The following is a 13,066-nucleotide window of genomic DNA, read 5'->3' on the forward strand; positions in this document are numbered from 1 at the left end:
ATCAATAAAGTGTAATTTAATTCTTCATCCTACGAGCCAACTATTTCCCACCACGACAAAAGACAAAAAAACCGCATTTCAGTTAACTAGTATACAGCCCACCACCCCCCTCGCCCATCATTACGAGGCCGCGGTAAAAAAAAAAGTGTAAAAAAAAGCCCAACCCCCCAACCTCGCCCCCTGCCCTGACTCAAACACCCTACTCTCTAAACCCCCTCCTCGCCCTGCCCCTCCCCCCTCCACCCTCTCCCCCTCCTCCACTCCCCCACCGGCACCCCCTCCCGCGCCCCCTACCCACACCACCAAACCCCCACCACCCACCCCCTCACACCCACCCCCCATGCCCCTCCGGATACACCGCGACATCGATCCAATCGCCCACCACAAACGCCACCTCACTCAGCGTCTTCCGCCCAACATTATCCAGCGCCGCGTCGCCGCCCGGCACAACCGCGCCAAGGTCCTTGCTGGTGTAGCGCGCAGACCCGTACCGCGTGTCGGCGTAGATGAGGCGGAAGCCGACGCGCGAGCGCGGCGGACACAGCGCGGGCAGCGTGGAGCTGAGCAGCATGGAGAGCTCGCTGAGCGTGCAGTCGCGCCAGGTGTAGATGGTGACGTAGGAGTTTGGTTGCGAGCGGGCGCGGAAGTCGTCGAGGCTGTTTGTGTGGTGGGGGGTGTTAGTAGTGCTGGTGTTGGGGGAGAGAGGTGGGGAAGGAGGAGGGAGGGGAGAGACAAACCGGTGGAAGCCGCCCTGGCGGTAGAAGAGCTTTAGGAGGAAGGGGGTTGTGGTCTTGCGGTCGACCTTGATGGGGGCGGAGACGACGTCGCCGGTGATTGACATTGCTTTTTGTGGTGTGTATAGATGGATAGATAGTCTTTGGGGGTGTTCTTCGTGACTTTGTAATGATGGTGTTGTTGATGATGATGATGAGGTCTGTCTGTCTGTCTTGGAGGTGAGTGAGGGAATGATGTTGAGGCTGGGAAGTCGCGTTGGTTGCAGACTACAATCTTATCTAATCTGATCTATCGAGCGCTCAAGGGTCTGGATCATGACAGCTATCAACAGCTCAAGCCACAGGTGCGAACTAGTGGAAACCATCTTGGTGCAGCTTTTCCATCACGGATTGGGGTGCGGCATAACAGGGCCCGTACCAGAGCAGCACTTCAAGTAAACAATATAGAGAAACCGTAGATTCATCCAGACACCCTAGTCCATTGACGATATTTATTACAGTATTAACCCCGACTGCTCCTACAACTCCCAAGCCACCCACCAACCCCCTACACCCTCAACAACCCGAAAAACAGCGTCCACGTCAAAATAAACCCCGCCATACTACTTCCACTCACCACCTCCGTCGTCCAGATCTCGCTCTTTCCCCTAAAGTACCTCTCTGGCCTGCCGCCGGTGTTCAGCGCGACCATGAACGCACTGACCACGCACGAGCCGACAAGGTAGAAGATGAAGCCCCAGTAGGACTCGAGCCCGAGGATGCCGGCGGCGACGCCAAAGAGCGAGCCTGTGAGCGAGCGGATGTCGGTTACTGTCTGCGGGGATGTTAGTGGGTGGATTAATGGGTGCGGCTAGGGGACTGGATGGATGGGTACCTTTGTGTTGTGGAGGACGTTCTCGGGGACGACGGGGTTGAGGAGGAGCTCGCGTTCTTCGGCGGCGGTGGTCATGGCGGCGGTTTGGATTATTGTATAGCGATTGTCTTAGGTTCTCGGTGAGTGCGTGTTGGGGGGATTTTCGTTGAGTATTTGAGGTGCGGTGATGTCGATGTGAAGCTGTGTGTCTTTCCTCTCGTTTGCAGATCCCACAGTCGCAGCTGCAATGTGTCCGCCAAGAGAATTCTAACCACACGCAGCTGAGCCTCTCCCCCACCACGACAACTCTCACGATCACCATCTCTCACCATCACCTCGACACCACCACCGCTCTCCATCGACATCTACCCACAGCTATCACAAACCCCAATTGAACCACCACAATGTCGCGCCACGCCCAGATCGAAGAAGTCTCCGACTCCGACCCCGAAGACATGGACATCTCCCTCTTCGACCCCCGCAACAAGCCCACCCTCCCCACCACCGCCCCGCCCTACACCCCCACCCCCTCCACCTCCGGCCAACCCCCCTCCTTCAACCCCGCCTTCCTCCCCACCTCCTCCGACCCCTCCACGCACTACGTCTCCGCCGGCTCCGCCACGCTCTACAAATCCTACCACTGCCTCTACCCCGTCTACTTCGACAGCACCCGCAGCCGATCGAGCGGGCGCCGCGCCCCGCGCGCCCTCTCAATCCCCAACCCGCTCGCCCGCGCCCTCGTCGACGCGTGCGCCTCTCTGCGCCTCAAGACCGTGTTCGAGCCCGGCAAGACACACCCCAAGGACTGGGCCAACCCGGGGCGTGTGCGCGTGCTGCTGCCGCGCGAGGGGAACGGCGCGACGGGCGACGTGAGCAGTAAGTTTGTGCTGTACCAGAAGGTGGGGGAGTGGCTGGTGGCGCATCCGACGGCGCCCGAGGACGTGCTGAAGGTGCGTATTCCGGGGATGCCGTTTGATGGGAAGGTGCCGAGTGCGCCGGAGGCGCCGAGGGGGTGGAAGATGGGGAGTGTGTTGCCGCTGCATAGTGCGGCGTTGAGTGGGGGTGGGGTCAGCGATGATGTGTTTGGGGAGATGATGAGGGATATGGGCTTGCCGGGGGTGGCGGGGCCGGGGGCCGAGGGGGGTGAGGTGGTGAAGAAGGAGAAGAAGGAGAAGAAGAAGAAGAGGTAGAGGTCCGGGAAGGGTTGTGGTCGTGGTGGTGGTAAATAGTCGTAATCATGGCAATTGAGTTTATTGTTGCTTCTAGCTGGGTCTCTTCCTTAGTTCCTGGTTGTGCAATTGTGACAATGTTGAGGTTTATACTAGCCTCCCCGTAATTAACTATTCTCATCAAACACGTTATTACCATCGCTATAATCAACATGTGGTACTGGTAGTAGGGTTTTAATAATAATAATATATAGCAACACCCGCCGAACCCGCCTTCAAAAACGATTGTAAAACGGAACACGTACACCCAAAGAACACACAAAGATAACCCCGGCCATCGTGAGCTAAATTCACTCCTACCAGCCCGTATTGTAGCTACATACTCAGTGGCTCCCAGAGCCTAGCTATTGCAATTGGAAAATAAGAACGGCGTTAGCACTCGATAACGGCCCATGAACCTACGTCCGTAACTCAACACCGGCACACGCTGTGGTTGATTAATTTATATATAATTACACTCACATCAACATCTTATTGTACGTGGGCCCGCTGATCAAAGAAAGGTTAGCCATGCCAACACTATGATCACAGTAGAGTATGTAGTAAAGTTAGCCAACTACAATTGGCCCCCCGTTGTTGCTGATGAGGGACTTAATATCAACACCTTATTATCAGTAGTGGTATTAGCAATCGCATATATGTCCAGCCCGCAAGATCATATATATATAACAATTAATAGAGGCCCGCGATCCGGCATGCCCAAGAATAACAGTTTTGAACTGAGGGTTAGTGACCTCCACCGCGCGCTAGTTCCTCGTGTTTGAAGGGCATGCATTGAACATACTAAGTTCTAGGGTAGGCGTGCGGTTGCCGGGAGCAGACGGCGTCGGGCCACGAGCAGAAGTGTTTCACGAAATGGTTAATTGAAATAAATTAGAATAATCAAGTACATGTAGCTCACTCAGCATCCAGCTCAAGTAACTTGCTGGTAATGTCAAGGATAGATCCATCTAACCTAGAGATTTCGTTCCCAAATTCAGTGGTCCCCTCAGGCTCCTTGAACTCCTCCTCTGTATTGGACTGTTCCCATCTTGCAGCTTCCATTTTAAAGGATAATATCACTTTTTTTTTTCCTCAATATGACCTTGCATCTCCTTCAAGAAATCTCTTTTTGAGATTTTTTCTTTGCAGTCTTTTTTGACATGGGGGATGACAGACTTTTCTGTTTGGGGGGGGGGGGGGGGGGGTGAGACATTTCTGTAGTGGGGTGAATTTTTTTTGATATTTGCTTGTAGTTTGGGGAGGTCTGCGTCCTCAGAATCGGAGATGGGGGCTAATTACTCAAAATCGCTTTCTTGGATTTTTGGAATGGCTTCAGCCATAACATAAACAGTTGTTGCAGGCCGAAATAATTCTGCCAATCGCATTTAACTTTTTGAATACACTGGCATCAGCAAAAAAAAAAAGAAAAAAGACGGCGTACCGTCTTGGGGCACCTGGGCGCCCAAGATGCCCCAGATGCCCCAAGACTTTTGCTTACCTGTAGACCGACGCCTGGGCGCCACGCGACGGTTCAAGAGGCAAGTCATGACTTTCCACTACAAGACGTCGTCTCATGACGGGTTTGTTTCCTGATAACTGAAGTTGTAAATTGTTGTTGGCGTGGTCGGGTTTGACTGTCCGCCACTGTAGCTAGCTGGCAATGCACACGAGTGATACCCTGTGACGCCCCAAGCGAGTGACAGATAATGACGCGGCGGTGTTTTTTTCTTCGTTTAGTTCATTAGTTGCATGCAACCAGCTTACAGTGATGGCAACGACCCCTGAACTGCCCCTTCTCATCCACCGCCTCTCGCGAAAACTGGACATATGAAAGTGAACATGTATGAAAGTCTTGGCCTATTCCCCGTCTCTAGCGTCCTTCAGCGTTTCCCACCCGTATCCCATCCCTCTCCTTTCTTCTTCCGCGCCCTCGTTCTTAAAGAGCTGGACGCACTGCGACGCGGCGGGTATGTGTTGGGCTTTACTTTATCTCTCGGCACGGTGGGGGGGGGGCAGGTGGTGAGGTAGTAGGGTGGTAGGGTGAATTGAGTTGACCTGGTTGTGTGGGCACGAATCCCCTCCCCCCCCCCCCCTCTCCCCCCGGGGGGCATTCTTCCAGTCTCAATTCCAACCCCCAGCCTGCAGCACGATACGATACAGGTTCATGGAAAGACACAGCAGGTGGTGTAGGGCTAGTAGCCAGCGGTAGTCAGCGGCGGCAGGAATGCCTCGGTTCGATCGTACGTACGGAAAGTTACCATCTAGGTTTGAAAGATACAGTATGTATATGTATGTATGTAGGCTGCATGCACACGACATGTAGAACGCATAAGGAACGGAAAAGCACAAGAAAAGGAAACGGAAGAGTAAATGGAAAAAGGTTACATGCATGCGCCCAGCGTCTACGTTCGTACGTGCTAGCCAGCCAGCTACTCGCTCGTGTCTATCGGTTTTTTTTGTACTACCTACCCGCCTACCACCACCCGCTCCCCAACCACTCCCGACCTCGCCTTACCACCACCGTTGTCCAAAAAGCACAAAGCAAAGAAAAGAAAAGAAAAAAAGGAACCACGAAGGAAAACAAAGAAAGAAGGAAAAAAAAAAAAAAAAAGGAAAAACCCAGCTAAAACTTATCCCAATTATCGTCATCCCACTCATCCTTCTTCTTCGCGCCCACCCCCCCACCACCACCCGTCCCACCGCCGTGGCCATGTCCGCCGCTCCCCCCAAGCCCCCCGCCCATCCCCCTCTTCACCGCCCCCGTCCCCAACGCACTATGACTATGCCCCCTCCCCCCCTCCCTCCCCCCCTCCTCCCCAAACGAATCCCAAAACGCCCTCCTCTCCTCCGGAATCCCCGCCCCACCACCACCCCTCCCCCCGCCATCAACAAGCCTCCCCAAGCTCCCCACCCCATCCTGCACCTTCCTCGCCAGCTCCGCCTCCGCAATCTTTGCCGCCGTCGGCTGGATCACAGCCTCATTCACAGTCTTTGCGCTGCGCGCCACCTGCGTCGTGAAGAACCCGAACCCCTTTGTCAGCGCGCCCACGGGGTCGCGGCTGAACTCGTCGAGCGTTGGCGCCTCCGCCGTGGTGGCGGTAGGGGTGGGGGAGGGGGAGGAGCCGAAGCCGGAGTATTTTCCGCCTTGGGAGGGGGGGAGGGTGGACGGGCGGGTGGCGTTGGCGGAGCCGAGGCGCGCGAAGAAGGATTCGTTGCGGTCTTTGGTTGGTGGTGGGGGGGAGGAGAGGGCGGCGGCGGTGGAGAGCGGGGTGGTGGTGGTGGTGGTGGTGGTTGTGCCGGCGGGGCGGACGGGGCGTGTCCAGGGGGTGTTTGTGACGTCGGCGCTGAGCTGTGGGGGGTTGTTAGTTTTGGTTGTGGGGAGAGGGAAGGGGAAAGGTGCCTTTTCTTTATAATCCTCCCCAAAGACACTACCATACAACTCTGCAATACTCATGTCCCCGCGGAAGCCGTCGGAGGCCTCAAAGAACTCCTTGCACTTTGCGTTTCCGCCGCTCTGCATGCGCAGGATCTCGTCGGGCTTGAACGAGTCCATGGTGATGCTGCGCACGAAGGAGATGTGCACGCCGAGGCCGCGGTGCACGCCGGCGCAGCTGAGGCAGATGAAGATCTAGGGGGTTGGTTAGGGGCGCGCGCTGGGGGAGGTGGTGGAGGGGGAGGGACGTACGCCGAACTTGGGGCTGGCCCATTGCGGGGCGGGGGCGTTGCAGTCGCAGCAGACGTTATTGCCAGGCTTCTTTTGCAGCTCGAGGAGCTGTGTGTGGGGGGGGGGGGGGGTGTTAGTTGAGCTTGAGAGGAGGGGGGAGAGCAGAGCTAGCCACCTTGCGCCGGGTCTCGGGGTCGATTTCCCACATTTTGGACATTGTGGGACGAGTGAGGGGCTGTGAGTGAGTGAGTGAGTGAGTGAGTGAGTGTGTGAGTGAGTGTGCGTGTGTGTGTGTGTGTGCAGGAGGTGTTGTGGAGCGGGCGGGCAGAGGTCTGTGGTTGTGCTGTTCTGTGCGAGGGAGGGACGTGTGTTGCTCGAGGGCGGGTGAGATGAGATGAGATTAGATCAGATGTGTGTGTTTCTCCCCTTGCATGAGAATGAAAGGAACAGAGCTGTGTGTGTGTGCGTGCAGTTACCCGGCCCCTAACAGGCCCATCCATAGCTTCATAGCTCAGATCTGCATTCTCGTCAACTGCCCATACACAACCCCCGCAAACAGCCCCCCATACACAACCCCCATACACAACCCCCAGCAAACAACCACCCCAACAACAACAACAACACACAATGGACTTCGCCTCCATCCTCGCCCGCGAAATCTCAAAAAAACGCAAAACCCCCCCCACCACCACCACCACCGACTCCCCCTCATCCCCCGCCCCCCCCCCCCCACAAAAAAAATACCTAAAACGCTCCGAAGTCGAATCGCAGCGCCGCGCCGCCTACGAAGCGCAGCAATCCGCCCTCGAAACCCACCGCGCCGCCAAAGCCGCGCAAAAGCGCGCCGCCGAAGAAGCCGAGTTCCAGCGCCGCGAAGCCACAAAGGCAAAAGCCAAAGCGCTCGCCGACGCCCGCCGCGCCAAAGCCGACGAGGAGAAGGCCAAGAACGCCCCCGCGGTCGAGGAGCCGCCGGAGGAGGCACAGGAAATGACGGACGAGGACGCGGTGGCCGCACTTCGGGAGCTTGGGGAGCCGGCGAGGGTGTTTGGCGAGAGTGCTGCCGGGCGGGTGCGGCGGCTGAAGCGGTGTCTTGCGGCTGCGGAGGCGCGGAGGGTTGCCTCTGCGCCTGCGCTCACGGCGGAGGAGATGGTGCTGGATATGAAGGATGTGGGGGTGGATGATGCAAAGGTGTACCGGCAGCTGAGCGGGTGGTTTGCGCTTGTGCTGCGGGAGTGGGAGCTGGCTTTGGAAGCGCGGCCCGAGGCGGTCAAGGAGAGTTTCCAGGGTAAGGCCGCGGCAAGGAGTATGCAGCAGGCGAAGCTGTATATGGGCCCGCTGTTTGTGCATTTTGGGAATCGGGATCTGAAGAAGGAGTTGTATACGAAGATTTGTGAGATTGTGGTGGAGGCGCAGGCGAGGAGGTATGTCAAGGCGAATGATCTGTACTTGAGGCTGAGTATTGGAAATGCGTGAGTTTCTCTATTGTCTATCTTGGCTTTCGTGCGTGTTTGTGCTGACGGGGTGGATGTGTAGTGCCTGGCCGATCGGTGTCACCATGGTGGGTATCCACGAGCGTTCGGCGCGCGAGAAGCTGCATGAGAAGGGCATGGCCGCGCATATCATGAGCGACGAGGTCACGCGGAAGTTCCTGCAGAGCATCAAGCGGTGCCTGTCCTTCTGCCAGACGCGGTGGATCCCCGAGGATCCGCTGCAGATGATGGGGTAGTCGATATAGCATGCATATTTGGGGGGGGGGGGGGGGGCTCGGAGTGTAATGGATTTTATTTTTATTTTTATGGCTTTTCCCTTTTGTGTCTATTTTTTTTTTCCCTTTTCTTTTCTTGTGAGCTTAGATTGGTAGCTAGCTGCAGGGGGGACGATCCCTTTATCCAGTGGCTGGTCTGGACACGAAAGGTTTGCATCGTTGCGGTCAATGATTATATGTAGTCATAATTATGAGCTAGGATTCAGGTTTAGGGTGTGTGCATACATTAATCTGATATTGCCTGCACTTCTATCATTTCCACTGGCGCAATTAAGCCCCCGGACGGTCCCGTTCCCATTGTGCGTCGGCCAGGTGCCCGTACCTACACCCATACCACTCTTGGTACCTGTATTGAAGAACTACATATATTCCTCCTTCCCCCCGAACCCCACCCCCCCTGCCCTCGGTAGCTGTGGATTACCTGCGTATATCGGCCCTACCTACAAGTGCTTTAATTGCCATATTTGATTTTTTTTATTACAATTAACCCGCAGCAACTTAGGAGGTTTCTAAGCAGCTAGGCCTCGATCGAACCGGCCCCATCTCCTCTGAAGTAGTGGCAACGTCCTACTAACTGCTATATACCCGCGCGCGATCGGGCGCGTTATTGAACTACATGTATATATGCTACCACGGCCGGACCTGTTGCTTGTGGGTACAGTGAGTGGCTGCTAGTATAGTATAGTGGAGCGGGTGGTAAATAGCTCGGATCGGCTGCAGATAACATCTGCGTATACATAGCGAGAGATATGTATATAAGGAGATCTATGAGCCAGGGTAACTCTGTCCTGCGGCCGGCGTCTGCTTTAAATTGGGGCGCCGTTGGGCTGCATTTTAAATTTCGTGGCCACTAGCCCGCGGCCGCTCCATCCCCACGTACAGCCCGTCGAGCACAGGTACCCGCGCGGCCCTAAATACACTACATAATGTCCGCAAGCAGACCTCCGAGACTACATGTACCTCATCTATCCTTTTTTACTATCCCCCTCAGAAACCTCCCCGGTACAGGTTCTTTTATAGCTACATGTATATATGATAGTAGCTAGATGCATTGATATGGTGGCCAGAAATTAAAGGAGTCTTCAGTCTACGATTGTGGCGCTGGAAAGATCAAGGGTCTGTGTTGTGGACGGGCAGGGCACGGTAGAGCCGTCGTGAGAGGGGGGGCCGTCTAGGAATGGATTGGAACCTTTGCTTGGCGTTAAGCTCTGGGCTTTGTGACAACGAGTGATATTCTGTGTAGCGGTGTACGTCTCCAGTACACTCCATTCTATGGAGTCGCAGATACGTGTGCCGATGGCAAAAGGCCATGTTTCGGGTTTCAGAGACGGTGGGATAGTGGACACGTGGGCGGCTGGGTGTTGGTATAAATATCGGCTGTTCCGCCTCCTCTTCTGCTTTTTATCATCGGATTCATAGACTCCCTCTGTGGTCAGACCATAGCCTTGAGGGGCAACCTGACAGCGCATTTGCCTCGGTGGTTCCGCACGTATTTTCTCCGCCGCACAGATAGGAGAGATGAAGGTGCTGATATTCCTCTAGGACATTCCTGACATGTTTAATTACATGTTTGCGTGTGGTGAGGGCCGTTTCTGGCCGGAAAGGAATGCTAATTACGAATATATGTGATCGTTTGGGTGCGGATGCTTTCCCCCCACCCTCGCTCTCTCTCGAGTTTCATTTGTGGACTTTACGCCTGTATCCGGTGTTATCGCAGGAAAGTGGCTTCAGGAAAGCCGCAGTGGCAGGGGTAGAGGCTTGGGACGGACTATTGTTTTCCTAGTGAGTTTGTGATTCAGCCAAAGGGTATGTATAAATCCGTCCTCGGTGTGAGACTTGGATGCTCATAAAACTTCAAATTTAGTGTGGTGGTTCTTCATCTGGGGGAAAAGCTTCAAGCTATGTCCCACCAAGCGAAGAATACTGTGGTATCTGGCGTTCGGGGTGAAACACGCTGGTATTGAACCTCGTAGTTAGTAGTAATCACCGATAAATCTCGAATGTATTGCTGATGGTGTTAGATTCTCTTTTGTTTGAACGCTTCGAAGCAAATACCAGTGCGTCTGGTCTGGATTTTCGCACATCGTGTCGTGCAGGGAAATCCCTTAGACAATCAAAGTTTGTGCTATATATTCATTAAACAGTCCATAAATCCATCTAACATACGTTCAGATCTAGATACGTTCAGATCTAGAAATCAAACACCTGATACCTGTCCTCGATGCATTCAATATTCAACAAACAACAGCAGATACCATAGTACCTCTCCCAAGACTGACATAGCGCATAGCAGAGAAGTCGTAAGGAAGGAGGTAGAGGACGCAATTACAGTAGCGCAAAAGCAAATGACACGATACCATAATAAGGGGCATGCTGAACCCGATTACTCCTCCGGATACGCATACACCTCACATCACTGGAACCGGCACCTAGGCCTAAAGACGACCCTCACGAGAGTGTGGCGCACGATTACCAAGAGAGAATTTCGCGACCACTGATTGCTATCCTTACAACGAGAGTATCACTATATGCAGTATCAATAACGAGAGTCGACTCTCTCATAGGGTTTTGGTGATTGATTATCATATGCAATAAGTTATTAATATGAGTATTTTTAATCATATTCTTGCTGAATTAGTAGCAAATAAAAATTCAATACAGTAGTAAATCCGCACGATTTTATAGTACTAAACCTTAGGCCATAGGGCATCACCCCGACGAACGAAAAGTGGATTTACCAAACAGATATTGTCCAGCTAGTATGAGGGGCACTTTGTAACATGAGGGCATTCGAGATTGAACGTATTCACTTGAGGGGCATTCTGCAACCTTTCCGTAGAGATAAATGCTTGAGCACTTACCCAAGCTCTCACAACTATGCCTAAGGTGGGCTTCCAAGTTACGCTTAATATCGACTTCTTATATGGATAAATAAGCAATAGAGGGTAGATTCTAACCTCAACGACTCAGATACCTTTCTCAATTCATTCATAATGCTTCCACGAGCTCCAGTGTAGGATTGAACTGGTTGGGACTCGACGGTAACAGAACTGGACCTGTTAGGGCCTAAAGATCGAGCTAATGTTTAGAAGCAACAGCTACGTAGTATTTTTGTGGTACATAGCGGTGATACTAGTACATCTAACTACTTAGAACATGTACTACTAATAGTGGTGGTAAACGTACATGTTTATTGTAATAAGATGTGGATATAATTAGTATATTTACATGTACAGGATGTCGTGGTCGAAGACCATGGCGATTTTATGATCTCTTGATTTTTGAGGCAGAGAGCTACGATGTCATTATTGTACGACTTCCATAAATAATAGAGCGTGTTCTATTGCAATAGCGGGTGGTTCTTAGATAGACCGGGTTCCCATAAGCAAGTGAGATTTCCTATCCGCTGGACCTTTCTATTCATTTACTAAGGCAGATAGGGTGAACTTTTCCTATGTAGTCCGTTCCTTGTTCTAACTGAAGGGCACAACAGTATCTACTTGAAGCAACGTTTAAGTATGACCGGAATTAAATATAGTAATAGTAGGAATAGGTGCTAGGGATTAAGTCTCTAATTTATTCGACTTTATACTTGGTATTGATCCTTTAGACTTAGTAGCAGCTCTAGGGTTAAGAATAGCTTTTGTGTACCATTAATGGCAATACGGGGCAGTCATTGCAGTACTGTCTTGTACATATAGTCCGTGGTCCTAATTCTTCATGACCAGTGCTGTGCTAATTGGCTCGACCTATTAGGCTTATCTAAAGTCAGGTGTCTGTGTCATCACGAAAGGTTTCGATTGGACGGTTAGTTGCCTCGGATTTCTGCGGTCTGGCCACTTACAGCTGCCAATAGACAAATAGTAGGGTGCGTTAAGGGAGACGACATGTATTAGCAAACTTCAAGTGCTACTGTCGTGATATATAATAGCCCCAAGATCAATATTTCTTCTCTTCCAAAACTACAACCTCACGCTGGCGAGGAATCGATGTTTTATTTCACATCATTACACCGAACTTTATGTTTATCCGAGTCATTGAACAGGGCTGTAGGTTTTCTGGATCCTTAAGTTATCGGCGGTTCCTCGAACTGATGATTAGATATGCGGCTGGAGGCCGCCCCTCACTAGTAGTACCGCCAAAACTCGAAAAATTGGCTATCTCCGGCCAGGGATTATCACTCGAGTGATTGGTTGAATGGCATCGATCTGCATCAGAAGTTTCCCATACAAGTAATTTCGATCTCTGGAAGCTAGCCAATTTTTCGAGTTATGGCGGTACTACTAGTGCTACCGTAGCTAACAATAGTAACCGTGGTACGCCAGGTGTTTGATATGAGTATAGCTAAACTTATCCCATGGACCGTAATGTGACGATTTTGCACCAAATTTCGTGCAAAAATTATGTCATGACAACGCTGTGGTCAACCAAACATTATCTACCCCTCTTCACCCCTAGTCTGTAATAATTATGATGACATTTAGATTACAAGCAATGACATCACTTTTTTATTCGAATTTTTTTGAATTTTTTTGACTATAAAAACCTTGAGTATAGTTGTGTGATTCCTGGACTTTTATCAGACAGCGATAAACAGATACTACTAGAGTGATTTTAGTAATACTCAACCAATTCCTACCCAATCCCCACGAGTAAGGGCTTATTTTGATCCCTACTACCACCTCCTTCTATCTGCGCCCTCGAAACTTGCCCTATAAGCCTTAACAATTCACAATCTCAATTCTTCCAAGCCCCTCATATATACCTACTACCTCTGACAAACCTACATATATCTTGAGATCAATGGGTGATAGAGTATTGCGGCCTAGGCCAAAACCA

At 52.1% G+C, this 13,066-nt stretch overlaps 5 protein-coding genes across 5 annotated transcripts; 2 read left to right on the forward strand and 3 right to left on the reverse strand.

Annotated features, from left to right (window-relative positions):
• Positions 1 to 325: 325 nt before the first annotated feature.
• Positions 326 to 841, reverse strand: LAJ45_10076 (uncharacterized protein; the record flags this gene model as incomplete). The annotated part of the gene is made up of 2 exons (XM_046119607.1): positions 326 to 656; positions 738 to 841. The coding sequence occupies 2 exons, from the start codon at positions 839 to 841 to the stop codon at positions 326 to 328; spliced, it is 435 nt and encodes a 144-aa protein (XP_045967238.1).
• A 440-nt stretch (positions 842 to 1,281) lies between these two features.
• LAJ45_10077 (uncharacterized protein) lies at positions 1,282 to 1,683 on the reverse strand (the record flags this gene model as incomplete). Its single annotated transcript, XM_046119608.1, has 2 exons — positions 1,282 to 1,548; positions 1,609 to 1,683. 2 exons carry the CDS (start codon positions 1,681 to 1,683, stop codon positions 1,282 to 1,284), a joined length of 342 nt encoding a protein of 113 aa, XP_045967239.1.
• Positions 1,684 to 1,991: 308 nt separating this feature from the next.
• Positions 1,992 to 2,777, forward strand: LAJ45_10078 (uncharacterized protein; the record flags this gene model as incomplete). The annotated part of the gene is made up of 1 exon (XM_046119609.1): positions 1,992 to 2,777. The coding sequence occupies one exon, from the start codon at positions 1,992 to 1,994 to the stop codon at positions 2,775 to 2,777; it is 786 nt and encodes a 261-aa protein (XP_045967240.1).
• Positions 2,778 to 5,421: 2,644 nt separating this feature from the next.
• Positions 5,422 to 6,679, reverse strand: LAJ45_10079 (uncharacterized protein; the record flags this gene model as incomplete). The annotated part of the gene is made up of 4 exons (XM_046119610.1): positions 5,422 to 6,147; positions 6,199 to 6,426; positions 6,484 to 6,570; positions 6,638 to 6,679. 4 exons carry the CDS (start codon positions 6,677 to 6,679, stop codon positions 5,422 to 5,424), a joined length of 1,083 nt encoding a protein of 360 aa, XP_045967241.1.
• A 410-nt stretch (positions 6,680 to 7,089) lies between these two features.
• LAJ45_10080 (uncharacterized protein) lies at positions 7,090 to 8,188 on the forward strand (the record flags this gene model as incomplete). Its single annotated transcript, XM_046119611.1, has 2 exons — positions 7,090 to 7,931; positions 7,996 to 8,188. The coding sequence occupies 2 exons, from the start codon at positions 7,090 to 7,092 to the stop codon at positions 8,186 to 8,188; spliced, it is 1,035 nt and encodes a 344-aa protein (XP_045967242.1).
• Positions 8,189 to 13,066: the final 4,878 nt, after the last annotated feature.

Source organism: Morchella importuna, assembly GCF_003444635.1.
Source record: "Morchella importuna strain M04M26 chromosome Unknown Morimp01GS041, whole genome shotgun sequence".
Lineage (NCBI taxonomy): Eukaryota > Fungi > Ascomycota > Pezizomycetes > Pezizales > Morchellaceae > Morchella > Morchella importuna.